At 41.9% G+C, this 27819-nt stretch overlaps 2 protein-coding genes across 3 annotated transcripts in view; both read left to right on the forward strand.

Annotated features, from left to right (window-relative positions):
- Positions 1-12335, forward strand: part of LOC310863652 (cullin-associated NEDD8-dissociated protein 1-like) — a 19502-nt gene extending 7167 nt beyond the window's left edge. For both annotated transcript variants that reach the window (XM_083772138.1, XM_083772139.1), the window contains exons 10-24: positions 380-521; positions 862-980; positions 1362-1517; positions 1735-1956; positions 2828-3034; positions 3669-3856; positions 4233-4398; positions 4572-4712; positions 5809-5948; positions 8630-8805; positions 9398-9493; positions 9710-9879; positions 10143-10307; positions 11564-11671; positions 11897-12335. In XM_083772138.1, coding sequence (XP_083628264.1) covers positions 380-521; positions 862-980; positions 1362-1517; positions 1735-1956; positions 2828-3034; positions 3669-3856; positions 4233-4398; positions 4572-4712; positions 5809-5948; positions 8630-8805; positions 9398-9493; positions 9710-9879; positions 10143-10307; positions 11564-11671; positions 11897-12130 — 2430 coding nt within the window. In that variant the 3' untranslated portion in view covers positions 12131-12335. The remainder of the gene's footprint in view (positions 1-379; positions 522-861; positions 981-1361; positions 1518-1734; positions 1957-2827; positions 3035-3668; positions 3857-4232; positions 4399-4571; positions 4713-5808; positions 5949-8629; positions 8806-9397; positions 9494-9709; positions 9880-10142; positions 10308-11563; positions 11672-11896) is intronic.
- Positions 12336-13451: 1116 nt separating this feature from the next.
- wdr77 (WD repeat domain 77) lies at positions 13452-26151 on the forward strand. Its single transcript, XM_083770923.1, has 10 exons — positions 13452-13845; positions 19888-20073; positions 20480-20621; positions 22266-22315; positions 22592-22662; positions 22860-22917; positions 23644-23715; positions 23801-23912; positions 24000-24068; positions 24654-26151. The coding sequence occupies exons 1-10, from the start codon at positions 13737-13739 to the stop codon at positions 24799-24801; spliced, it is 1017 nt and encodes a 338-aa protein (XP_083627049.1). The 5' UTR covers positions 13452-13736; the 3' UTR covers positions 24802-26151.
- Positions 26152-27819: the final 1668 nt, after the last annotated feature.

A 27819-nucleotide genomic window follows, 5' to 3' on the forward strand; every position in this document is an offset into this window, starting at 1 on the left:
ATGCATTCATTTCTGTCCGAGAGATTGTTTCCTGTGTTTGTGATGCATATTCATTATATAAGACCACATTGGAAACAAGCCCCTGGGGCTTTTTGTGTTATGCTTTTAGCATAACCCATTCACTGTACTACCTGTAGCCGACTGTTAATGAGCTTGTTAATAAAGTATTCAATCAATCAATGTAGTACAAATATTCCTAATGTTGAAAGTACAAGTCGCTCAACCCACGTCGTTAACTTGTTAGGTTGAAAAGTCTGTTGTTTTTGTTGAGCGACACAATGTAATTGAAGTATCACATTGTATACATAATATAAATTAGGCTTTACACTTGTTATCTAGTGGAGAACTTCAAGTATTGTCTTTGTGCGTGTCTTTCCAGGTGCCAGTCATAGTGAAGGCCCTCCACAGACAGCTGAAGGAGAAGAACATTAAATCCAGACAGGGCTGCTTCTGTCTGCTCACTGAACTCACACACACCGTGCCAGGATCACTGGAGCAGCATATACCTGCACTCATACCTGGTACAAACCTGCATGCACTTACGCATGTGTAAGCACGTCGTGCACACATACACTCTAATAAAAGGGTTTCACACAATCAGCCTGCAAAAAATTTGCCTCATCCTCCCTAATATACGCACCTTCAACGTCACAATAGTTTGCTTTATGAATTCTTCCAAATTTGATGTGATGATGTTTGATGATAAGGGATAAGGGAGCCCCTCACTTCACACGAGTATGATGTTTCTTTTTCCTTCCTTCCTTCCTTCCTTCCTTCCTTCCTTCCTTCCTTCCTTCCTTCCTTCCTTCCTTCCTTCCTTCCTTCCTTCCTTCCTTCCTTCCTTCCTTCCTCCCCTCCCAGGCATAGTGTTCTCTCTGACAGACAAGTGCACCTCCTCCACCATGAGAATAGACGCTCTGTCCTTCCTCCATGTCCTTCTCCTGTCTCATCCTCCTCAAGCCTTCCATCCACACATGCAGGTTGCATAGCTTGCTCCATTTGTCTACAGCTCTATGGCAAACAAACAATCTCCAGTAGTGAATAGAATCATGTATAAAATAGTATAGTGTAGAAAGGTTATTCTGAAAGTGGGCCCAGCATAAGAATCTGCGTTCTTGAAACGTTTTAACAGTATAAATCTTGTATTGGGGGTCCTGTGCACAAAATATTTTCAGAAGGGGATCTGCAGCCAAATAAATATTAATTTTGGGGGTACTGAAAGGTTTGAGACCTGCTGGTGTACTGTAGACGATTAGAAGTGATCAGGACGAGGTGTTTACAATCATGACCCTTTCTAAAAATGGAATTGCTTGACATCGCTGTCAGTTTCTCCACTCATCGTCACCCGTTGTCTCGCATAGGTGCTGATGCCCCCAGTGGTGAGCTGTGTGGACGACACCTTCTATAAGATCACCTCTGAGGCCCTGCTCGTCTCTCAGCAGCTGGTCAGAGTGATGAGACCACTGGACAATGGATCCACAGCGGGGGGATTTGACCCCAAACCCTTTGTTAAAGAGGTGGTCTTCTCTTCTCTTCTCTTCTCTTCTCTTCTCTTCTCTTCTCTTCTCTTCTCTTCTCTTCTCTTCTCTTCTCTTCTCTTCTCTTGACTCATGACTGCATGTGCATCACATTAGAGAGACGTTTACATCTCTACACTACCGGCACTCCATTCTTGTACGATGTACTGTATGTTATTTGATTTCCTACTTTTCCTCATGCTGTTCCATTCCTCAGCTCTTCTCAGCCACTCTGAAGAGGCTAAAGGCCACGGACATTGACCAGGAAGTCAAAGAGAGGGCCATTTCCTGCATCGGTCACATGGTGTGTCACCTAGGTGACCATTTGGGGGGGGAGCTGAAGGGCGTGCTGGCCATCCTCCTGGAGAGGTTGAAGAACGAGATCACCAGGCTGACAGCCGTCAGGACCATCACGCTTATCTCCATGTCCTCTTTAAAGGTACAAGTCCCAGTCCTACAGTATATCTTGTGCCACCCCAAACTTATTTGCCATTTTTTACTATTTTAAAACATTTTAAAATAATACAAATAGCTGATCTACAAGCTCACAACGTGTTGATGTAGATTGGCTAGTTGAATTGTAAAAAATGGCAAATAAGTTGGGTTAAGGGGTGTAGCAAGATAGAGCCCCCAATGGAATCTCCACGTTCTCTTTAAAGGTCCCAACGTAGACCAGTGGTCCTATGAAACAGTGGTTCTCACAAAGTGTAATATACTGTAGATTCGAAATCAGTTAAACTATTTCAAACCATATCTACAAGCTTTCAACGCGTCACGATGCAACACGTTGTGAGCTTGCAACTCAACAAACAAGCCCAAATTGACGAAATCAATCAATTACCAGCTGCATTATTCGTTCCAATTTCTTCTCTGTATCGTTCTAATTTCTTCTCTGTATCGTTCCAATTTCTTCTCTGTATCGTTCCAATTTCTTCTCTGTATCGTTCCAATTTCACGCATGCGCACACCACTCGTGCAGGCTCAGCAGAAAATGATCTCCAGTGTCTACTACCAGTGTGTACTACCCGGTCGGATATATAGCAAGCTCTTATTGACCAGCTTGCAGCTGGTAAAAAAAAGGTCACCCAGCGGTATTGCAGCTGTTCTAACTCCAAACAGACATAGGGACAAAGGGACACATGTGTCATTGGAGCAGTGTGCACCGCTCAAAAATCATACAAATGATGGAATATTTTATCAACACTAATCTTGTGTGGGGGTCCGTCCTGGCCCAAAATATTTTCAGATGGTGCCAAAATACACTGCAACTTTCTTTCTTTCTTTCTTTCTTTCTTTCTTGTCCCTCCCAGATCGACTTGTCCTCCATCCTTCCCGAGACTCTGTCTGTGTTGGGTTCCTTCCTGAGGAAGAACCAGCGTGTGTTGAAGCTTGCCACGCTGACCTGCCTGACGACGCTGGTCTGCCACCACGCCTCCTCCTTCCAGCCCGCCACCCTGGAGCCAGCGCTGGTCGAGCTGCCCGCCCTGGTGGACGAGAGCGACATGCATGTCTCCCAGGTATTGACCTGGCTCCAAAACTATTCCCATTGCAGACTGACTCCCAATCTTCCGCCATAGCCTGAAAACTCACCTCTTCAGACTCCACCTTAGCCTGCAACACTTGCCGTAGCACTTTCCCTAGCCTCGGCGACTTAAACAAATTATTCACTACAAAACCCTGCTCACCACCTACAAAGCACTCAACAACCTGGCTCCTGCTCTCCGATCTTCTCGAACCCTATGTCCCCTCCCGTTCCCCCAGTTCTAGTGAAGCCAACCTCCTGAAGGATCACAAGTCCAAGTAACAGATGGGCTTTCTCTGTTGCTGCCCCCCCCCCCCCCCCCCCCCCCCCTTTCCTCTGGAATGCACTCCCCAACCATCTCAGAGATGCCCCCTCCCTCCTCTCCTTCAAAACACACCTTATCTTCAAGATAGCTTTTCCCATGCAGTTGAGGTCTGGTTAAGTCCCCCCAACCTATGCTTAACCATTTATCTTTTTAATCTAGCACTGATCTCTTACTTGATTTTAAAGTTTGTTCCTTACTTTTCTTTATGTAAAGCGACTTTGGGTACCTAGAAAAAGCGCTATATAAATCTGAGCTATTATTATTATTATTAGAATGGTCTTGTGGTTTGTATTGTGTTTTCCAGGTGTCCATCACTCTGCTGACCACTATGGCCAGTGCCTGTCCATCCTGCCTGGTTAAGATGGGCTCTTCTGTGCTGCCTGGGGTCTTTAGCCTGGTCCATTCTCCTCTGCTCCAGGGAGGAGCGCTGGCCGCCATAATGGACTTCCTACAAGCACTGGTGCAGTCCAAAACCAGCAACCTGGGACACAAGTATTATTTCTCTCATTTTTTTTATCACACGAATTTGTAACCCATCTTTCACCCGGTGCCAGTTGCCTAAGCTGTAATTCTGGGCGCTACTTTCCCAGGAACAACCAGTTCCGGGGGGAGGCAGTATGAAAACCCGGGATTACTGCTTTACTTTCTTATTTTTTTTTCTTTCTTTCTTTATTCATTCTTTCTTTCTTTTCAGTGTAGTTATCGTTTTTCTTTTCCTTTTCTAGTTTTATTTGGTTCAGTTAATTTTTTTTTAGTTTTGTCGTTAGTTTTAGTTAACTATAATAACCTTGGTGTGTGTGGGGTGGGGGAGGGGAGGGGCATACAGTAAGTAATTGTTTACCTCTCTTCTCCTCTCCTCTCCTTCCAGACAGTTGTTGAAGTCCCTTACGGAGCCCTTCCACAGTGGTCTGTCACACCCAGACACTGCTGTCCTACACAGACAGTCCTACCACTCTGTGGCTCGCTGTGTGGCTGCCCTGTCCGCCGTGTGTCCCAAAGAAACACCAAGCATGGTGGCATCATTTATACAGGAGGTGGGTTTGAGGTGTGCGTGCGTGCGTGCGTGAGTGCGTGCTTGCGTGCGTGCATTCAAATATACACAAAACAGGAAGAGAGACAGATGTGTTTTTGTACCTTGCCTCCTAATGTCCACATGTATTGCATTGCATAATTTGCATTGCATTGCATTGTCCTTTGTTCTGTTCAGGTGAAAAGCTCCAGTTCTTCAGAACCAGTGCGTGTGCTGGCTCTATTGTGTCTGGGGGAGGTGGGGAGGGGAGGCAGTCTGGGAGGCAGTAAGGAGGTGCAGGCAGTCATCCTGGAGGCCTTCTCCTCACCTAGTGAAGAGGTAGGACTTCACATCCAGTAGATTCTAGCTGAATACACACAGTACTCATATTTATTCAACAGGGATTTGGTTTCAAATGTATCTCTTTTATGCATCGTTGCTGTCGGGCAGAAACTCTTTTTGTAAAGTAATGCCCTACTGGGCCTACTTCATCATACTTGTAGTGTCACACAGAAGCAACAAAAGTAGCAGACCCATAAGCTCTAAACGCGCCGCGAAGCGACGAATTCTTGAAAAGTAAGTTGTTTTGGACATGATGTTTCCACCCGACAGAGATGATATGTTTTTAGCAGAATCAACTTTAAAACACAGCTCTGTAACCAACAAGACTGTCTTACGTAGCCTACCGACCCGGCCAAAACTGGATGTCTGGATGTATCACCGATACTGGTATCGGTACTTGGGCACGATACCACCCCTGCCTACTCGTACTCTGTACTCTGACCCGAGTGCCAAAACATTTGATTGACACTATAGGCTGAACGAATTTGCAATGGGAGCAAGTCTGACCCAGTGTTTACAACACTGCAGCAAATCAACAAAAACAGCCGATCTACAAGCATAAATGACAATGTCAATATTCAGCAGGCGACACTATCATATGATTTATTTTGCCTCAAGCATAATGAAAGAAAGTCAGCTATACAAAGTAAACATCTTTCCTTGAAAACAATGAAAGGTATAGACAATACTAGAATGTGTCTGAATAGAACAAAACATTCAATTGCTAATAAGCAGAATAAAGAGAACATTTTGGAATTCTCGGAAAATTTACATTAAAATTTGTTTTGTGTGTAATTCAATGATTTTTTTTTTTATATCATATTGTCATTGACATACCAAGGCAAATTATTTGAGATGGGGTGTGATAGAAGGAGATTGGTCAGCTGCCGCATAAGACCTAATGCTTATACAGCAACTGAGAAACACAATCTCAAATGTTATGGCAATTAACAATTTAGGCATTCCAACAGTGGAATAAGTGGTCAAGTAAATAGAGTGCCGGAACAGACACCGCAAGCAACCGCCCTGCTTTATATGCCTTTGTATTTTTGACCATCTCTGTCCATGTGCTAATGTGTGTGTTGTGCTGTAGGTGAAGACGGCAGCGTCATGTGCATTAGGCAGCATGGCGGTAGGCAGTCTCCCTGACTACCTGCCATTCCTGCTCAAAGAGATCTCTGCACAGCCTCGACGACAGTACCTGCTACTGCACTCTCTCAAAGAAGTTATCAGGTGTGTTTGTGTGTGTAGTGTATATTTCTCAGCTCTTTTTCACTGTAATCAACTGTCATCTTTAAAAAAAAAATTAAGATTTATTTATTGATAATGCAGATATTTACAACAATGAATTACAGAATCATGATTTCTTTTTCTTTTTTTTAAACAAGACAAGACAAACTCAAAAAAGAAAAGACAAAAAACAGTCAAAACAACCCCCCCCCCCCACCCCAGAAAGGAAAACTACACAGCTCTCATTACTCTGTATTGTACACAACACCTCTTGACAGCAACAACTTGGATAAATACATGAAAATAACAATATAAATAAAAACTAAAACTAAATCAACCCAGAGGAGATATTGAAGGTAGAACCTCAAAGAACCCCATATCTTTTCAAAAGTAGCAGGCCTTCTTCTTACATTGTACAGTATCTTTTCAGGGGTACAGTATGATGAAAGCTCATTCAGCCAGTGTCTCTGTGAAGGTGATTTTTCAGATTTCCAATTAACCAAGATGATTTTCTTCGCAGCTGTACTGGCGAGTAACACAAAGTATGCTTTGTTGAAATTTGTGTTGATCAATGTAACGTCACCCAGTAACCAAATTCTTGGATCATGTGGTATTTCAACCTCTATGATATCAGAGACAGTAGACAAGATGAACTTCCAATAATCAATTAAAAGTGGGCAGTTCCATAACATATGTAATAGGCAGCCTTCTGTTATCTTACTGTACATCTTTGGCACATAGGGGAAATGCTTCTATCAATCTTGTGTAACCTGAGCGGAGTAAAGTAAGTTCTGTGAAAAATGTTAAATTGCATCTGTCTATGTTTGGTGGAAACCAGAACCCTCTGAGCTCTCTCTAAAATTATCTCCCAATCCACATCATCATAGGTGCATCCCAAGTCTGTCTCCCATTTATGTTTAATGTTCAATGTATTGTAAATTGGTAAATTATTGTTTAGAATACCATATATGGAGGAAGTTAATCCTTTAGTTGAGGTGATAAGAGTACAAAACATGTGATCCTCCAGGGGGGATTTTTCCGGAATATTCGGGAAATCTATAGATTTTGCTTGAATCCAATGTCTAATTTGAAGATATTTAAAGAGGTCATGGTTACGTAAATTAAACTTGGCTGATAATTGTTGAAAGTTTGATACTACATTGTTGCTGTATAAATCACCCACAGTCCTGATTCCATTATTAACCCATCTCTGCAATACACCATCAGCTATGGGATAAGGAATATTAGGGTTTTCCCATAATGGGGTCTTTTTCATTAGATAATTTATGAGAGCTTCAAAAGCGCTCAAGATAATAGGATTTTTAGTAAGCAAAGAGAGGTTCTTCTTCGTACCCAAAAAAGGTACGATTTTCAGGGGAGTTAGGCCCAGGTCTTGTCATCTTTAATTTGACTCCAACATATTGACTTTCGTTACATCATTGCATGTTAATTTATTAAGCCAGAACTAGTTACATGTCACAGTGTCAGGCACCTTGTATTTCCAAATTTCGACGTTTTATGTTTTTATTTCATAATTCAAGGAACTACAACATTTAAAACTGAGCCTAAATCTCCACTCTGATATCACCATTCACCATGCAATCCATGTAATTTCTGTCTGGCTTCTAACACAGTTTTAGCTGCAGTACCACAATGTCCTGATGTGCTGGGGGAGCTGTTTATGGAAATGATTTTCACCGCCACACCCCATCCCAGCTACTCCCCTCCCACATCTTTGACTTATTATAATAAGGCCCACCCCCTCCTCCACGCCCACAGCGTGATTTATTTCTACGTCCGAGCATAGACATGGTAACGCCCCGCCTGCCTCTGATTGGCCTACCGACACTGCCGACGTCTTGCCTGTCCTCCGAGATGCAAGGCTACTCCGTGGTGGGAAATAATACATAAGTACAAGAGAATGGCAACACGCGACATTAACTTGTAACTTTAATTTTTATAGAAGAGCTCCCGACCGGATCATACAGACTTTTGAAACAGAGACCAGGCTTTCCTACATCGCTTGGCAGCCAAGGCGGCATCAGCCTCTTTAGCTCGATACCTAGCCTCCTCGAAGGTTCTTACCTCACCATGATAACATAAAATCATATATTAAATCAGTTAACAAATCATTCAAAAATCACAAAATATCACACACAAAAATCAATCACCTAGCCTCCTAGCCTACATAAAAACCCAAATATGATTAGAAAGCCTGATTGTTAAAAAATTGGGCATTTGTGGTGATAGAAGAACACAAAAAAATTGAAAAGTTTAAATTCATGTTGTAGGAACCACAAGCTCTGAAAGCTTTGCGGTGAGTTTGTAGATCTGCTATTTTCGCAATTTTTGAACAATTGTGATAGTGGTTCGTTCTGTCGAGGGTTTTATAAATATTGAACCAATGAAATGTATTACCAAGAGCTTATGACTTAAGTAATACGTTTTCCAGAAAACTATTGGGTTGAAAAATAACAGATAATATAAACTCACACTTCGTGCCATGCTGCAAGCTTGTGTACATCTGCTATTTTTGACATTTTCAGATGGGGTCAAAATAAGGCATTTGTAGAATCAGCCTCAGGTCTTAATCCCATATCTTCTGTTCTCTCATGTCTCCCTCTCTCTCTCTCTCTCTCTCTCTCTCTCTCTCTCTCTCTCTCTCTCTCTCTCTCTCCTTCCAGTGCCTGTCCAGCCTCTAGTCTCTCGCCCCATGTGGAGTCTGTCTGGACGCTGTTGTTCCAGAACTGCCAGTGTCCAGAGGAGGGGACCAGGAACCTGGTGGCAGAATGTCTGGGCAAACTCACCTTAGTCAACCCTGACCAACTGCTGCCCAGACTGAAACAGCAACTCACTGCTAGTAGGGCTGTGTGTGTGTGTGTGTGTGTGTGTGTGTGTGTGTGTGTGTGTGTGTGTGTGTGTGTGTGTGTGTGTGTGTGTGTGTGTGTGTGTGTGTGTGTGTGTGTGTGTGTGTGTGTGTGTGTGTGTGTGTGTGTGCGTGCGTGCGCAGGCCTAATCACCTAATCGCAATTATTTTAGATAATCATAATAACTTTTTGTGTCACAATTATCATAACTGTTTCCATATGAAAAATGTTCGTATATTTTCATACATTTTGGAAAATAGGGTAATAGCAGATATAAGCTACTGTATTTCCACTACATGTATTTAAAAGTTTTTTCTCATATCTGCCCTGTGCAGATAATGACAAACAAATCGTTAATCGCAATTATTTGAGTGACAATTAATCGTCAAGTAAACTTTCCGAATCGTAACAGCTTTACGTGTACGTGCTGCGTTGGTGTGTGCGTGCGTGCTCTCCTTAAAGCACTATAATTTGCTTTAAAAGCTTTACCAGGCTTCCCTTGCCTACATGTGTATACTGTATAACTATTCTTAACAGCAAATGACAAATGTTTAACCCGCCATCAACTCTCTCAATTCTTTGCAGCCTCTCCATTGGCCCGTAGCACTGTGGTGACTGCTGTCAAATTCACTATTATAGACCAGCCTGCACCCATAGACGCACTGCTCAAAGGATGTATAGGTAACTTACAGTACACAGTACTCACACTGCACGATGTATGGAAAACATGCAATATTTGATAACGATATTGAATATTGCGAAGCCTATGGCTTCCTGCTAACATACAATAGATAGCAACATGTTGCTATTGATATTTAATGTCCTTCAAGTATTAATGGGCTAAATACACAATTCTCTCACTACACAAATAATAAGGATTTCCTCTCTGCATGACAGGAGATTTTCTGAAGACGCTGAAGGATGATGACATCAACGTGCGCCGTGTTGCCTTGGTGATGTTCAACTCGGCAGCCCATAATAAGCCCTCCCTGATCCGTGGTCTCCTTGCGACAGTGCTGCCTCACCTCTACAAGGAGACCCAGGTCAGGAAGGACCTCATCAGAGAGGTACGGTTGGAAGAATTACGCAAAGGCTTCATGTCTGAATCCTACCTTCCCTTCGTTTATATCCTACCAGGACACTGTAAAAAATATATATTTAAAAATATATCAAATGCGTGTCTGTGGGTTTACAGTTACGCACGTGTGTGTGTGTGTGTGTGTGTGTGTGTGTGTGTGTGTGTGTGTGTGTGTGTGTGTGTGTGTGTGTGTGTGTGTGTGTGTGGCGCGCGTGCGCGGCGCGTGTGCATCTGTGTGCATGTGTGTTACAGGTGGAGATGGGTCCATTTAAGCACACAGTGGATGATGGTCTGGACGTGCGTAAAGCAGCATTTGAGTGCATGTACACTCTGCTGGACAACTGTCTGGATGGACTGGACATCCTGCTGTTCCTGGACCACGTGGAGGAAGGCCTTAAAGACCACTATGACATCAGAGTGAGTCAAACATCCCTCACTAAAATCTGTTGTGCAAATTATATTCATAGGAAATATCTTCTGTCGGGTGGAAACCTCATATGTCCAAAACTGTTACTTTTCAGGATTCAAATAAAAAAAAATAGAAAATGTAGCAGATCTGCAAGCTATCAGATCTACAGCTATCTAGATCTAGCATACTTGTAGATCTGCTACTTTGATGCTTTTCCTTGATGATCAAGTAGGGAATTAATTTCTGCCCGACAGCAACGATAAATACCGTAAAGCAGGGGTGCCCAAAAGGTAGATGGCGATCTACCAGTAGATCACAAAGGCTGTGCAGGTAGATCACATGACATGGCCCTAAAACATATATAATTTATATATAAAAATATATAATTTGGCATCTGACACTTGAATTAAGGTGACTTGATTGATTGACATAAAAATGGCCTGTTATCATCATCATCCTTCGAGTGCCCTCGAGATCTGCGACACAAGCTGCTTCCACTGGTCTCTGTTGCTCATTGCCACACCAAGTTCATTCACAGTCAGTCCTGTGTCCCTACTCAGAACATCTGGAAATGTGAGAGGTCTTGTTCCTCTTGATGGGCAGGGTAGTCTCCACAGAAGAATATCCGAAATGACCTGGTCTTTTGCTCTGTGGCAGTGTCCAGCAAAGCGGAGTCTTCTTTCTGCCACAACAACTGAGATGGGGGGGGGGGGTTCCTCCATAAATCTGAGCTTTAGTGGGATGGTCCTTCCATGAGAGGTTCTGGACACGCATGGGGAGTCTTGTGTATGTTCCGTCAAGACGATCCCGAAACTCCTTATTCATTGTCCATGTTTCGGCACCATAAAGAAGGATACTTTCCACACAGGCTTTGAACAGGTTGATCTTGGTAGCTCTTGAGATGTCTGACTGCCATATAAGATGTAGCTTATTGCAAGCGCTCCAACATTAGAAAGTTACATACAAAAACAAAAAGTATTTCCATTTCCCCCTCTATATTTAAGTGTGTTTGTCATGTTCTTTAAACTATTTTCAGATCATATTTTTTGGTGTGTAGATCTTGTTTCGCTGGTCGTTTTTAAAGTAGCTCTCAAGTCGGCACCCCTGCCATAAAGCTTTACACATTAAGGTGGTAAGGACTTTATGTAAACGTGCACAGACTGCTTTCTTAATAATAGAATATCCTCAGTATATCGATACGATAAGAGGGGAGCATTGCGATATATGGTATTATTTTTTGTCCCACTCCTCATTCTGTGTGTAGATGCTGACCTTCCTGATGTTAGCTAGACTGGTGTCTCTGTGTCCTGGTGCTGTTCTACAGAGACTGGACCGGCTGGTGGAGCCGCTCAGAGCTACCTGTACCACCAAGGTATTTATTCATTAATGCATGCACACACGCACGCACGCACGCACGCACGCACGCACGCACGCACGCACGCACGCACGCACGCACACACACACACACACACACACACACACACACACACACACACACACACACACACACACACACACACACACACACACATGCACTCACACACACGCACACACACTCCAAGCACTTCTAAATCCCGCTCCCCCCTCTCTCTCCCAGGTGAAAGCGGGTTCGGTGAAGCAGGAGTTTGAGAAGCAGGAGGAGTTGAGGCGCTCAGCCATGCGCGCTGTCGCCGCCCTGCTGGCCGTGCCTGAGGTGGAGCGGAGCCCCAGCATGGCCGACTTCGCCAACCAGATCCACAGCAACCCAGACATGGCCTCCATCTACAACAGCCTCCAGGGAGGAGGTGGAGGAGAGGTGGTTGGCCTGGCAGAGAGCATGGACACTAGCTAGATGTTGTATTATTATTTTATTGTTATTACTATTTAACAAATGCAGAAGATTAATTATTAAATAATAAATTCACCAATTTTGAACTAAGCCTCAGAGGCTTTTGAATGTTTTTTGTTTGTTTAATAAGGCACTTCATTTAAGCAATAACAAATTGTTGTGATACACACATTTCAACTATATTCTGACCAAATATTACAATTTCCCATTAAAACCAAGACTCCTGTTTTTCATTTATTATTATTATATTTTAATAGGTGAAGGAATGTGAATAATTTCTAGGCAAATAAACACGTTTTCACACACTTGATGGACATAGATAGAATATAAATATCGGACGGGAAAATCGGTATCAGCAGATTCTCAAAATCAAATGATCGGAATCGGAATCGGATCGGGAGCAAAAAAACTTGATCGGGACATCCCTATAGTCAAAAGTCAAAACACAAAAGTTGTTGAGAGGAGTTTTATTGCAGACGGTCAAATGGTTCATGAGCTATGCCCAATTGATTGCTATATAGCACCACCCTTTAGCCAATGGTCGTGGGCTTTGCGTCCTCACCATTTAGATTGACTGGCCGAATAACCGTCTACCTACCACCACCCAGCTGCACGGTTCAGCCAGAACTACTATTTTTGGCGGAAAATAAGGAGAAAAAAAACAGACAGAAACAATAAGGGACCAATTAATAAGAGTCCCTTAGGGCTTGGTCCCTTAAAAAGTAAACTCTCCCTTACCACCCATTACTTTTATAAATGTTGTTGTTGTTTCTCTCATAAACAAGTGTTAGGCCTATAGATTCATCTAACCCAGTGCTTCTCAAAATGGGGTCCAGGGACACCCAGGGGTCCTTGAGGGAGTTCCAGGGGGTCCCCAGCAAAATTAGAGTTGGGAACCAAATAGACCCTTATGGGACTGTAACTGGGGTCGCAGAGAAGATAGAAATGCAGTTAAAAGAGGCGTCCGTAGCTTAATGCATTATGTCATTGAAATGAAAACGGTTGAAAATCACTGCTAGAGCCGTACAAATGGAGGTCCGCAGGCTAATGAATGTCAATTTGGGGGTCCTTGACATGAAAAAGTTTGGTAACCACTACCAGTGCCACTGATATAACCTGACTTCGCCAGATGATTGATTGATGATCAATCAATGCTTGCTTCCCTTCGTTTCACGAATTTGTGACTCAACTCAATACCGCCCACATCTGGCGGAGTCAGGTTAAGATTTATCCTGTTCTATGGTTTATCCATGAAGGCGGAACCTTGAATATCATGCTTGCTGAAGATCCCGTTCCACCCGGACCGACGTTGTTGACGGAGTGACCCAGGAAGCGGCTAGTAGTCCACATGTGTTGTTGCCGTTTACTGCTGCATTAATTTTCCAACACTTACGTTTAATGTTGCTAAACCTACCCGTTTAAGTATTTGCGTGGGAAAAGTATTTCATTGACTCTCCGGCAAGTGCTCAGTTTTGTACCTGATCAACAAGTCCTAAGATTCCACGTATGATAGTGGTGTTACTGTCCACGCTGTCATTAATTTCTTAGCTAAGCTATCGCGTACTGTCGATGTAGCTATAGTGAAAGGTCTTACTCGTAAAGTCTCTGAATGAAAAGTGCAGTGAACACCAACATGATCAAGGAAAACCGGTGGAATATACCCCCCAATGCTCCAGCATGCATGGAAAAGCATCTGGACGCGGTACACTACAGGGAAGGTAATGTACAAATTAAATGTGCATATGGTGTACCGTGTTAATTTGATTGATTGATTTAAAATTGTATTAACCGTTTGTAGAAAAAGCACAGTTCAATACAAGGTCTGCAGTCTGCTAAGAGGATAAACCCAGAAAAGCACTAAGACTTGTTTATTGAGGTCCTCTATTTCCAATTCCACGGAACATTAATGACATACAAATATACAGTACTATACTATGCAAATTTATATAAACTGTTAGAAACAAAGGAAGAAATATCTACGGGGTGGGGGGAGGTGTCTTTTACTTTTTATTTCCTTTACTGAGGCCAGTTTCGAATTGCAGCCAACCGTAAGTGCTCTTTGCGAGCGGTTTTACTTTTAGTTAACTTGTTTAGTACTCAATAATGTCATTTTCATGTAATGTGACTTGATGTTTGGGTGATGGGCTGATAGCCGCAATTTGCAACTCTAGATTATTTTATAATGTGATGAATCTAGAGTTGCAATACACTCCATTGACTCCACACTCATCCTGATTGATTGATTGATTGAAATATTCATTAATAACAGTTTGTAGAATTACAGTACATTTCAAGCACAAACTCAATACAAAGACTGTTAACTGTGAGTGGACGACCCAATTAAGCATTACACTGGTTTACAAGAGGGTCCACCATGTTCAATTCATCAAAACATTTAGAGACGTACAAATAGACACTTCTATATAGACAAAGAACAGAACAGGAATTCATCATAAAAGGTAAAAAGGGAAAATAAACACATACAGTTTCGAATTGCAGCCGTCTGTAGGTGCCCTTTGAGAGCGGTTTTGAAGGAGTCAAGGGATTCACATGTCTTAATGACTGTTGGTAGGGCGTTCCACATTTTGGTGGCATAGGAGCGAAAATAATTTAGTCCAATTTGCGTTTGCGATCTGCTTGTCTTAATAGTGGAGGGCCAAACCCTCAAAAAGAGGCTTAGTTTTCGAGGTACCCCTCCCCGAGGTATAACAAAACGGGACATAGTTTTTTCATATCTTTACGATGTCCACTACATGAAATGAATTGTCCCGAGATTTACTTTTACTGCAAAGGTCATGAATGTGCACTCACCACATAGGCAAAAAACGCCTATCCTAAAAGAGGGAGTTCCAAGTTAATCCTCTGTCATTTTCTACCTGCTGATTGTTTTTACATCATACTTGCACAGATGATCTACAGGTAGTGTGTCTACATCCCAGAACAATCAGAATGCCAATATTTGGTTCTATTGTGAATCAGCAGCCTTTTATATAAGGTATTAAATAGGCGGAAATAGCAAAAAGTTAACTTTTCTGAGCAACATTCACTTGTCCTACTCTTTATCAGGGGTAGAACTAAATGGGACATAGTTTTTTCATATCTTTAGGATGTCTCCTTCATGAAATGGATTGTCCCAAGTTTTACTTTTACTGCAAAAATCATGAAATTAATCCATGAAGTGACTCCCCACATAATGAAAAAACGCCTATCCTGAAAGAGGGAGATCCAAGAAAGTCCTCTGTCATTTTCTACCTGCTGCATGGTTGTTTTTATGTCATGATTGCACAAATGGTCTAGTCAGGTACATCCTAAAGCAACCTAAATGCCAATATTTGGTTCTATAGTGAATCAGTGGGCTTTAATATAAGGCCTTATTAGAGGCAGAAATAGCCAAAAGCATCTAACTATACAGTATCAACCATCAATCTATTTAATTTGACTGCAAAAGTCATGCAATTCTTCAATTAACTTTCTGCACCAAAAGAAAGTGCATACAGTGTCCCCAGTGTCTACAGGTGTCTGTAGACAGTAGCGTCTACCCTACACCCCAAAGCAACCAGAACATTATGTTAAAATAGGCTTGAATTGTGAATCAGCAGGGATTCATAGGCTCTCTGGGTTAGAATCATAGGCGTTACACTCAGAGTACAGGTCTCCACCAGACCAATTACAGGTTATTGTGGGCTGGAAGTCAATCTTAGCGGACGGACAGACAGGGTGCAAAACATAGTCTCCATAGTGGGTTGTCTCCTGTCCGGGCCCCTCCTACGTCTCACCAGGTCCACTCCTGCTCTCACCAGGAGTAGAGCGAGGACCTGTGCGTTGCACCAGAGTCCCAGCACCAGACAGTTCATTCAGGAGTGGTGGGCAATGGTTCCGCAGGGTCATGGTGCCGCTTGCTGCTTGCATTGCCCTCCTAAAGTCCTCACAGAGGGTTGTTGGGCTTCCTCCTCACGGAGGACACAGGCTGGGGCGCTAACCCACACTGCTCACCCGGGTGCCGTCTACATTCCAGCTGTCACCAGACTATACCTGGTTGTCACATAATCTATTCCTATGGCTGAGTCACTGTAAATACTAGAATAACTAACAAAAAATACATCGCATGGATGCACCTGGGATGTATCCTCAGTGATATAATCTATTATTCTCAGGTAGGCCTAATATCTCTACACCTCAAAGCATCAGAATGATACATTATTGATATTGTATTCTATAGCTATAGGTCCATATAGCCTAAATGCAGTATGATTTAATGCTGTAGAATTCACAGCTTAATGAATAATCATCAATCAGCAGTTTATGGAAACCAATTTGGCCCCAGTCAGTCAGTTCCCTATACAATGCTCAAGATGACATTGAGAATAATCTGCTGATTGATGAGTACTACCATAGAAGAGTTATAGAACAATATTTTGTCATTCCAGCTGTTTTGAGGCATAGGTCTACCTGATAAACATCCTTGGATTCTACATGAAGTGGGTAAACTAAAAACATGGCATCAAAATATATTTCCTGTTATTAAGTTTGTATAGGCATTTTATAGTAATAGATCAGGATTAGAACATTTAGAAGTCTTGAAAAGAAAACTGTAAAAGGGGCCTTGGAGCCTATTTTTACATATCTTGGGGTCCTACCTGTATAGACAATATTATGTGCAAATATGTAAATCCAAAAAGTAGGTGGACAATGGAGCATGATTAACTTGACTTTTCTGCATTTGTATTTGCAAATCTCATGGATACATTTCATGACTTTTGAGGTACCCCTGATAGAAGAGTAGGAGCAGTATTACATGAGACTATAGCTATTTCCACCTATAACCAGTAAGACGCCTGAGGGTGAGAAGCGACCGCGTCATAAAGGGCGAGGTGGCGTGCACACATCCACCTGGGTGACTGATGTACTGATGAGGTCAGATCAACATATGGAATGAATTATGTACTGATGAGGTCAGATCAACATATAGAATGTCAGAACAGGTCAGCTCCATATAGATCTAAGGGTGGCAGTATATAGAAGGTTGCTTATTCACAATAGAACCAAATATTGGCATCCTGGTTGCTTTAGGGGCAGAGAGCACTGAGGGGGAAGGTGCCCAAACCCCATAAAAGGGCACCGTTTTGGGGTGGTCTTTTTGTGGGGGTCCCTTGTGCCATTTCAATTCAGAATGTCACATTTTGTTGATAAATAGTAGGACCAAAATTCCAAGTGAATGTTGCTCAGAAAAGTTAACTTTGAGCTATTTCCGCCTATTTAAGGCCTTATATAAAAGGCTGCTGATTCACAATAGAACAAAATATTGGCATTCTGATTGTTCTGGGATGTAGGCATGATTGAAAAACAATCAGCAGATAAAAAATGACAGAGAATTTTCTTGGTACTATCTCTTAGGCGTTTTTTATTGCCTATGTGCTGAGTAACTTCATGGATCAATTTCAAACCTTTTGCAGTAAAAGTAAATCTCGGGACAATCCATTTCATGAAGGGGACATCCTAAAGATATGACAAGAATATGTCCCGTTTTGTTATACCTCGGGGAGGGGTATAGTCAACTTTTGGGGCTTTTGGCCCTCCACTATAAACAACGTTAAACTCACCAACATTGCAGCTGTAGTCCAAGCTTGAATTATCCTCTTTCAATCTGCCGAGCTTGTTTTTCATAAAAATGTTGTGAGCTACTTTCTGTCAAGAAATAATATTTGTAAGTGTTGGTGTTTGGAAGCGCTCGTCGTATGTCACTGAACGGTCCCGCATGCCATCTGTTTCGCATTTGCACATCAGTTCAGACTTTATTGTCACAACACATTACAAGTAACATGGGTGAAATTTGGTTGTGCAGACACTTATTGCAATTACGGGGATAGAGACAACAATCAGAGTTACACCAGCTGCAGCCATATTTCGGCGCTGCTATATACTGTACTTCTCATAGCATCATCATAGAAAAAGAAGAAGAATGGGGGTGGGGGGTGGAAGCATAGAATGGGTAAGGGGTATTGACAGAGAGGGAGGGGGGGGATGGAGACATCAAATCACATACAGTTGCACTGTGCAGGCACGGAAACTTGGGGGCGGGGGTGTGGGGTTGGATTTTTAGATCTGCAACAAAATAAAAAAACTCTGATCCTCACACAACACCTCGATAAGAGCGGCTGTCTGACGACAGGAAAAAAAATTGTTACACTCGGCAGCAGGTGCAGGGGGGGGTTGGGTATGTGGGTGGAGGCGGAGTGTATGTGCGTGTGTGTGCATATAATGCAGAAGGCACTAGCGCGACCCCTTAATAAAAACGAGCGCTTCCAAACTCCAAAACTTAGAAAAAGTGACTTGCACAGAATGTCTTGACAGAAAGTACGGGGGATTTTTATGAAAAACAAGCTCGGCAGATTGAAAGAGGATAATTCAAGCTTGGACTACAGCTGCAATGTTGGTGAGTTTAACGTCGTTTAAGACGAGCAGATCGCAAACGCAAATTGGATGAGTGGGAAGTCAATGGAGGGTATTGCAACTCTAGATTCATCCCATTATAAACAAATCTAGAGTTGCAAATTGCAGCTAGGTTGGGGGTGATAGAACTGAAAATAGGTCTGACATTTCTGTGGGTGGTCCCATAGTGCATGAAATTCCTGCACTGGTTACTTTTACAGTGTCGGTGAGATGTTTCAAAGATGCATAAAACTGCTATAGGAGACAACGGAAACGTGGGAGAAATTTCATTTGGCGCAGATGCCGTTAAGTTGTTTTTTTTTCTTCAGTTTTGGCTGCTCTGAAATTCTCTCTTCCTTCCTTCCTTCCTTGACTTCCTTATTGACTTCCCATTGTACCGACTCCCGCACTGAGACTGGCTTGCTGCGCGTCCCTACGTTCCTGCCTCTGATCTGCTCTGTCGCAGCTAGCCAGTCTCGGTGTGGGAGGCGGTACAATGGGAAGTCAATAAGGAAGGAAGGAAGAGAGAATTTCAGAGCAGCCAAAACTGAAAAAAGCGATGAAAAGAGCTTAACCGAGGGGGTCCCGAGAGGGGCTATCCCATTTCTTGCAATTCTGATCGTACCCTACAAACCCTCCCGCATGCTCAGATCAGCCGACGCAGGGAGGCTGACAGAGCATTCACTAAAAATCACACGTGTGATGTCGAAGTGAGCAGTGCAAGTGTCTGTGGGGGGGGGGGGGGGGGGGGGGCAACATCGCGACCCCCAGGAACGCACCCAGGGGACCGGGCCGGTTCCGGCGAGCCTTCCCGTGTCCGAAACGGTCGAGAAGTGACAGAGTTACCGTGTTGCAGCTTTCCGTGCTCACGTACGCATACACTACATAACATACATATTACATACATACAATAGAAACACATAGCTCCGAAATGGAGCAGAGGCACCGCTCAAAAATGCCGGGACAACGCTCCACATGTCCCAAACTCTTCTCCCTTCTGGCTCCAAAACTTGAATGCACATCATTGCAATCAGAACTCAGACTCACTCCAAATCTTCCACCGTAGTCTGAAAACCCACTTCTTCAGACTCCCATCTTAGTCCATAGCACTTGCCATAGCCTCGACGACCTCACCTAACAGGGGTATGCAAAGGCTCAACTTATGTAATTTAGATAGCATTTTATGTAGACATACGCCGAAAGGATTGTTTCATCCTTTTAGCAGACCTTGTATTGTACTGTACTTCCCTGTGCTTGTCTTTGCAAATTGTTAATAAAGTATCCAATCAAACAACTTATTTTTCTCTTTACTTTCTTTTCTCCTTTTCTAGATGGCACCATGCTGCTTGGTGCTTCCAGTCTCAGTGGCAGGTGTTGGCTGGGCTCTATTTGGATCTACAGTGATCCTGAACAAGCTCCCAATGAAGGCTTTTGCAAAGCTGGTGTGCAGACTGAGGCTAGTTTCACGGATATCAAATGGTTGTCAGAGAAGGGCGTTCTCGTGGCATCAGATTCAGGTGACATGCACATTTCATTATTTGTTTTAGTACTGAGAATAAGGTTAGAAATTAGTTTAGGTTAGTTTTACTGAGGTTAAGTTTAGGAATAGGCCGGGTTAGGTTTTGGCACCATTTTACTGAGGTTAAGGTTAGGAATAAGGTTACGTTTATTACCGTTTAGGCATAGTTCACTGAGGTTACGTTTAGGAATACCAGGCAGAGCAGTTAACTCCAGCCCAAGGTGACTGTGTTTTGAGACGAGCATTCTGGTATTCATTTACGCTGCTTTTGTGCGACAATCTTTTAGGATGGAGTATATAGGGCATTCATTTATGAAACACAAAGTTTAAGTATGGAGATACAAGGTTTTCGGCAGTCACGGTCGGCAACAATGTTCAAATGAGTTTGTCCGTTCCCGATGCAGGGGCCTTGGAGTTATGGGAACTGGCAGAGGATGAGCGCCTGCTGGTTAATCGTTTCAGTAAATATGAACATGACCACATCGTCACCAGTGTGAGCCCCACAGCTGGGGCAAGCGGTGCCGTCACTGGAAGCATGGACTGCCGGTTAGAAGAACTGTTTTACACAAACGCATGCTCAGACACATTGTCCACTGGCTCTGTGCATAACTGTAGGCTCGGGTTCCAGTCAGAAAGTGGCATTCCTTTTTTCATTTTCCAGTTAATTTTCCCATAGCTTGTTTGATCGGCTTGGCAGCAGAACCGGAAACACACCTCTGATTCAAATCTGCTGCAGAGCCAATCGAATGATGAGACAATGGAATGGGAAACAGGAATGCCACTCAGGGGTTGACGCTAAGGTCTCAGAGGCACTTGCCTTGAGGGCAAGTACATTCAAGTTCTACTTGCCCAAAGGTCATGACCACCTACCTGGAAAGTAAATTGTCCATTATAAAATGATAGGTAAAATTAGAATTACTGTTCAGTTTAACACATTTTTTCTTACCAAATAGCTAGGAATATGACTTATGTATTCACACTTTTTATTTTATAGTATTAAAGGGATATTTCACTTTAAAAAATAAATTGGGTCATTTTATCATCTACTCAGGCTTATGTAAACACCCCAGACAGTTTTTAAGTTTCTCGATTCAGTATTTAGATATTTGATATTCATTTTAGCTGCCCTGCTCCCTTCCTATACAAACCCAACACTATTTTAACCATGATAGATTCATCGAAAACACCTGACCTTTTTTCTGGTGACTGATATTGTCCATCTAATACATGAGGGGGGCTGTTACTGTTTTCAGTTATATTTATATTTTTATTCTAATAGTCGTCTCCGTCGTGCAGCAGAGTCTGCCACATTTTCCAAAATAATTATTAAAAATAAATGAAAAAGCACGGCCCCCTCACGTATTAGAAGGACAATATCAGTCACCAGAAAAAAGAAGTTTTTGGTGTTTTGATGAATCTATCAGGATAAAATGGAGTTTGAAGTTATAATGGATTTTTTATAGGAAAAGGGCGGGGCAGCTAAAATGAATATCAAATATCTAAATACTGAAATAAAGCAACTTGAAAACTGTCCGGGGTGTTCACATAAGCCTGAGTAGACGATGAAATGACCAAAAGTTATTTTTGTGAAATATCCCTTTTAAGTATAGTAACAGTGAAAACAGCACATTATAGGTAAAGTTATCTTATTGAACATTCCTCAGACCAGAAGACAGCGCACTCTGGCCACGTTAAAGTGTGCAGATCTGTTGTGTTGTGTTGTGTTTATAGACTGTTGCATCACGTCTCAAACGAGCACTTGCCCAGTCGGACAACCTGAAAGCAAACTCCACCTGCCTGAATGTTTTATTTACCTGCCAGGGGCAGGTTGGCAACCCTTAGTGTCAACGCCTGCCTCCCTATGGATACCTGGGACTACAATTATGCACAGCCTATTTCAACCCATTTAGACCTTGAAAGCCTGTATACTTTGTTATACCGTCCAATCCGGGGAAGCATCTGTGTCTCTGCAATGTTGATGTTGCTACTGTATGTATATAGAAACATGATTTCTTTTCAACTTTTTGAATAAAGAATTGGAGTTTTTCCAGAAAATGTAGGTTAGGATTTAGAAGGTGTTTTAAAATTGGCTTCAGGTCTAAACGGGCGCTAGTGTAACAAGTGTTTCATACTCGCTGGTATGTGAAACTGTTACTTCCTCATGAAGCACCTTAATTTTCTTCCTTTTAGAATCAAAGTCTGGGATCTTACTGAGGAGACAGTTGTCAGCACATATGATGGTAAGAGGAAATAACCAAGAAACTGGATTTATAGATATAGATATTTATAGACAGAAATGAGGGCGATTCATTCATATTTTGAGAATGGAAAAATGTTTAAAGTTCCCAATCTTGCTACAATTTGGAAGGGGGTGAGCTTCTCTGTGTATTTGAATTGATTGATTCATGTAGTTGATCAGTTTGTGAAAGCAAATCGAAAATGTGCATTTCAAATGGATGTCATGATAAATAACATCCATCCAAAACATACACTCAAACTGAATATCCTTTCTACAGCACACTCCAAGCCAGTCATTTCTGTGTCCTGCAGTCCCATAGAGGAGTCACTTTTCTTGTCCTGTGGTCAGGTAAGTTATGGATTTATAAAAGTATATCTTGTTATTAAATTAATATTTTGTCCTTTTTCCATTATTATTATTCATGAATATTTTGACCTTTTTCCATGATTGACTCTTATGCTTAGATTTGTACTCAAATGAATGCTACACATATTTCCCTAAGTACTGTAAGAATACCCCTATTCTATTTTCCTTTCATTGTTTAGGATGGCCGTCTGTTGATTTGGGATAAGAGAAAGCCATCTAAACCAGCTTCAAAAATAGGTGAGCAGAACCAGAGATGTGCCAATATGATTCTCCATATCAATATGGGCCAGATACTGGCCAAATACACTAGATCCGATAAAGTCTCTTACCTCAGGTAAATATGTGTAGGCTACCCACACTGTGATAACAGTAGCTGCTCAAGAGTGTAGTAGCATGTGAGATATGTTTGCATTGTGTATATTGGCGCTGTGGGCATATTTTAATCAAGGTGAGTGCTGGAACGGTTCTAAAAAGGTACTAATATGTTTGAACTTTGAATGTTAGCCGCTCAAATCAACTAGTTCTCGCTTTTCACCTTCTCTTCCCACATGCAAGGTGCATAATTAATAGGCTAGCTCAGATGACTACACACTATAGGTGCACTACTGCATATCTTCCTCTTTCCTTGTAACTTAACTAACACTTGGCAACCACACCATGTGGCTGTTAAGTAGAGCCTTACAGTAATAAATAATAGATAAAGTGGAAGTGGTCAAACTGAGTACATGGTACATTTTAGTTCAACCTAATGGTCTCAGATATTTCATAAAAGCAATGTTTAAAGTCTGATTTAAGGCTTATTGGCTGTATGTAGAACCAGTGAACCACAGCAAAATATGTTTACATATTGTGCCAATATTTAAGGTGTTGGTATGTGGATAGGGACCAGTGTCTTTTCATTATACAAGATTGTAGATCACAGATTAGAGTCTGGAAACCTAATATATGAATTTCTAATCTCAGATGTGCAGTCCCCCCATTGCTGCACAACCTCTTTGGCTTGGCACCCTCACCTCAGGAGCACCATTGCTTATGGTAAGGACCACCTGTGGATAATGCATTGACCAAAGTGATTCAGTCCGGCAAGTCCTTAACGTTATGATTGTTCCTTGTGGTTCAGGTGACGAGCTCGGCAGGGTGACAGTGAGGGACTTTCAGGGAACAGAACAAGCCCAGACTGCAGAAAACATCCACTCCCGCAGCGTTAATGGCCTGGCTTTCTCTACACATGGGTAATCGTACCACACTTGGGTCTAATTGAAGTAGCCTCCATTTGCGGTCTTTAAAAAATTAACACCTTGTCCTTTCTTCTGCCACAGCACCCCCTTGCTAGCGTCCATTAGTGATGACTGTTCCCTTGCTGTGATGAATGCGGAGCTCAAAGAGATGTGAGTTTATGCACCACTTCATAGCGGCAGCAATCCAATTACAATTTAGGCATTTATCCAGAACGACTTACAATTGTGAGATCAGAGTAAGCATGAACCCTGGTCAACAAAATAGAACAATGTAGTGCCTCAAGAGAAACTAAGACGCATGGTAAACATCACACCTAGTATCTGTCTAAACAAAATGCTAATTTAAACACAGACTTAACGTGTGGTCATGAAAAAAGTGTGAGCAAGTAACCAACATACAGTATTATCTGGGTAGAAAAATTTGCACCTATTAATTTAAAAAGGGTGACAAGATTGGATGAACCAGCATCTATTGAAGAAAGAAATACAAATGATAAAAAATGGGAAATCCGGTCACTCAAAGTTTAAAAATGGGGAACAGCCTCTCTTTAAACTTTTGAGTGCCCAGATCTCCCATGTGATGTCTTATCACGTCTGACCCAGGAGCACCTTTTGCTATTTTACGGTAACTTTATTGACTTGTGTGTCTCCGGTGAGCACCTGGTTGTCTCTGTCTATGTTTCTGTGTCAGTTCCCACAGAAGTCCATATAACGTGATACATTTTCCATATGTAGATACAGAGACACACGGCACCAGGACTTTGTCAGGGGTTTGAGCTGGCTCCAGGGGGGCTCGGACACCCTGACGACCGTGGGGTGGGACCACCAGGTGTTGCACCACACAGTGGGACCCGACACCGGAGCACCCACCTCCGCAACTTAGACGCAGCAGCCCTTCATAGACTACAGAAGTCTTGATGTCAGACCCATGGTCACAGGAATGTTTTCTTTTTCTTATCTTTTTTTTTTCCTCATTCAAACCCCTCATAGAATTGTTGAGAATCGTTATTGATTTGTTGGTGGTGGCCATATCTTAATCTTTGGTTACATTGTTACCTTTTCACCGTCCGTTGACGTTTCATATCCATAGATATTGGTAAAATTGCCTGACTGATTCTTGTATTTTTGGAACACAGTTCTTAAATGACGAGGTGAATATTATGGGATTTAGAATGGGGAAAAACAACTCAAAATCTAAATAAAATGTGTGTATGTGTTATTGGTGTGAAAAGTGTAGACTGACGGCTCAGTAGTACCCAGTGAATACATATAACATATAACATAAAAACTTTTACATTTCAACATTTTGTGTACAGGTACATAAAGAGGAAAACTTATATTTGTTAGCTTCCTTCGGATATTGTAGCAGCTGTACCATTGTCGTTATATATGTGCCATCTCCCTTGTTATTTTTAGACTACATGGATGACGAGGTTGGAATCAATAACGTGCCTTCCCTGTGCATTCTGTAACTGAAGTTACTAGGTTTGCCGTTTGTGAACAAACCAATAGACCTTTTAGACAGAAGCCATTTTTACAGGAAATAGTAGGTACTAAACAAGTGTTGGATACCAATTAAGGCCACATCAACGCACTAAAAACGCAGCTGTATTCTTTTATTTTCCTGAACTGATTATTTGTCAAAGCATTCAAATAGTGTTTATTCATACGTTTGTCCACCAGCTCTCATTGCATTCAATGCATTCCGTCGGGCTCCAATTTGCCTCCCAGTGCGTAACGTCAGCTTTCCTTTACCAAATCATACCATTGGCAAGGCTTGGAATGCGGTATCTTCTCTTATTAAGGATCTTTGACTGAATGAGTATCATTGATAACATCTGTGTTTTATCTACAATTTCATATGGCTGCTGTATAAAAGGTTTAGCCCATATACACACTTTAGCCTACATCTTAAAATGTATATTGGAGGAGAAAGAAATGTAGTTGTACTGTAGTGAGAGAATATTTTTCCTTCATCCTTTTACATTGCAAGAGTTCCTTTTCTTCCATTCACCTCATGTCCTGTTGCACTGTTTCTGTTTTGATGTCTCACATTGCATACCAACCCCAAGTGCACTGTTTGACTATATTTTGGTTCTTTAGTTTATACTACACTACTTTTGTCAATACAAATTATGTCATTGGGTTTTATGTGGATGGCTGTTTTTGTGTTGGTGGGGTGGGTGTTAGATTTAGCACTTAAATTTACACCCAATAAAGTTCTTGTCTCAAGTTGTCTGTACAATATGCAGTATATCCATATGATCACCTCACCTGTCACTTATTGAATTGAAATGAGACCGCTTGGTCTTGGAGAGCTGTCCACAGCCCTCCTGAGACATGCGAGTAGACAAAAATAATGTTACCATTTAAACGATTGGTTGAAAATGCGTGAAGTGGTCCTTTTGATTCAGTGATTCCCAAACATTTTAGCTCCAGACTCAAAAGTTGAATTAGATGTTTTCCAGGGACCCAAACTAGTGAAAATAGCAGATCTAAGATACGCCATGTGCCGTGTTGTGAGCTTCTAAATCAGCTATTTTCACTAGATGAAATGCCAGCGCCCTGCTGGTACCTGGTTTGGGAATGAGTCAAGAATAGATCAGCTATCAAAACCGCAGGTAGATAACTTTTCTAAGCTGTATTTTGAGCGTGCCAATACGCAGGGAGTTGCAATAGTCAAGCTTTGAGATGGCTGAGATTCCTGGAAAAGGAGATGAACAGACTCCTGGCTGATGAAGGCTCTGATCCTTTGGATGTTGTAAGTGTGAACTCTTTACAGCACTGTTTCCCAAATAGGCCACAGACCAATGTTTATGGGTCATGACTCGAGTAAAAATCCCATTTTATTTTCCTACATTAAAAATAATCAAATATTTAAAAAGATTTTGTTTTTAAATAAAATAATTGTATATATTTTTTTAAACAAACAGATCTAAGAAATTCCATAAGTAAACAATTATAATTAAGTAGGGAAAATTGCCGATCTACAGCTCGCAATGCAGAGTGAAGCAACATGTGCTCTTGTAGATCTGCTATTTTCACTCGTTAGGGTCCCGGGCAAACTAATCTCTCTTTTGGGTCTCGACCATAGGGTATTGACCTGAATTTTGGGAACCACTGCTTTACACTTTACTACAGGACCGAGGGTTTGCTGCAACACCCAGGCTTCTGGCAGTTGGAACTGAAGCCACCAAGTAGGTTGTCAATTGAAAGGATGCAAGAAGAGTGGGGAAATAAGCATTTTATTAAAACTAAATATTAGAACCCATAAACCTCTTCTATATCCCCCAAAATGACTGGATATACAGATTTTGTAGAAATATTAAACCTTAATTGTCAAATGTTCAAGCTGTAATCATGTATTCTTTACATCAGACAATTGTACATCCAGGTGCCTGGTGCCCACTCTAGATGAGAACCTGCAGGGGGCATACATACTCTACCTGAAATGAAGAGAAGCTCAGTCTTATCCAGTTGAGTTTGAGTTGGTATAGGAAGACCGGAAGAGATCTACTGTAGTTGTGTGCATCCCATAGAAGCAGTTGTGTAAAGTAAGTACATTTACTCAATACTCAGGTACTGTACTTAAGTACAGTTTTGAGGTTTTAATGGGGTATTTCAAAATTTCCGTACTTTTAGTGCCTAGTGCCTACTCTACTACATCTCAAAGCGGAATATTGTACTTTTACTCCACTGAACTTATTTGAAACCAAACCTTGGTTAATAGTTACTTTGTAGATTTTGATTATTACAAAACATACAGCCTGTTATATTAGAACCCACCTCACCCCTGCTCATTTTGATTGGTTAGAATGGCTTAGGGTTGACGACAAGAGTACAGCAACTATTCTGGTCAGAACTAAACTGTCAGTCTAAACTGAAGACAAAAGGCAATCAG

This window comes from Protomyctophum parallelum (genome assembly GCF_964188405.1).
Source record: "Protomyctophum parallelum genome assembly, chromosome: 8".
Classification (NCBI taxonomy): Eukaryota; Metazoa; Chordata; class Actinopteri; order Myctophiformes; family Myctophidae; genus Protomyctophum; species Protomyctophum parallelum.

Bases quoted from the DNA above. Each gene is read 5' to 3' on its own strand.
- wdr77 (XM_083770923.1), top strand. From the start codon at position 13,737: ATGAAAAGTGCAGTGAACACCAACATGATCAAGGAAAACCGGTGGAAT. The intron at 22,316-22,591 runs GTAAGAGGAAAT...TCCTTTCTACAG, and splicing joins AGTTGTCAGCACATATGATG to CACACTCCAAGCCAGTCATT. The intron at 23,913-23,999 runs GTAATCGTACCA...CTTCTGCCACAG, and splicing joins CTGGCTTTCTCTACACATGG to CACCCCCTTGCTAGCGTCCA.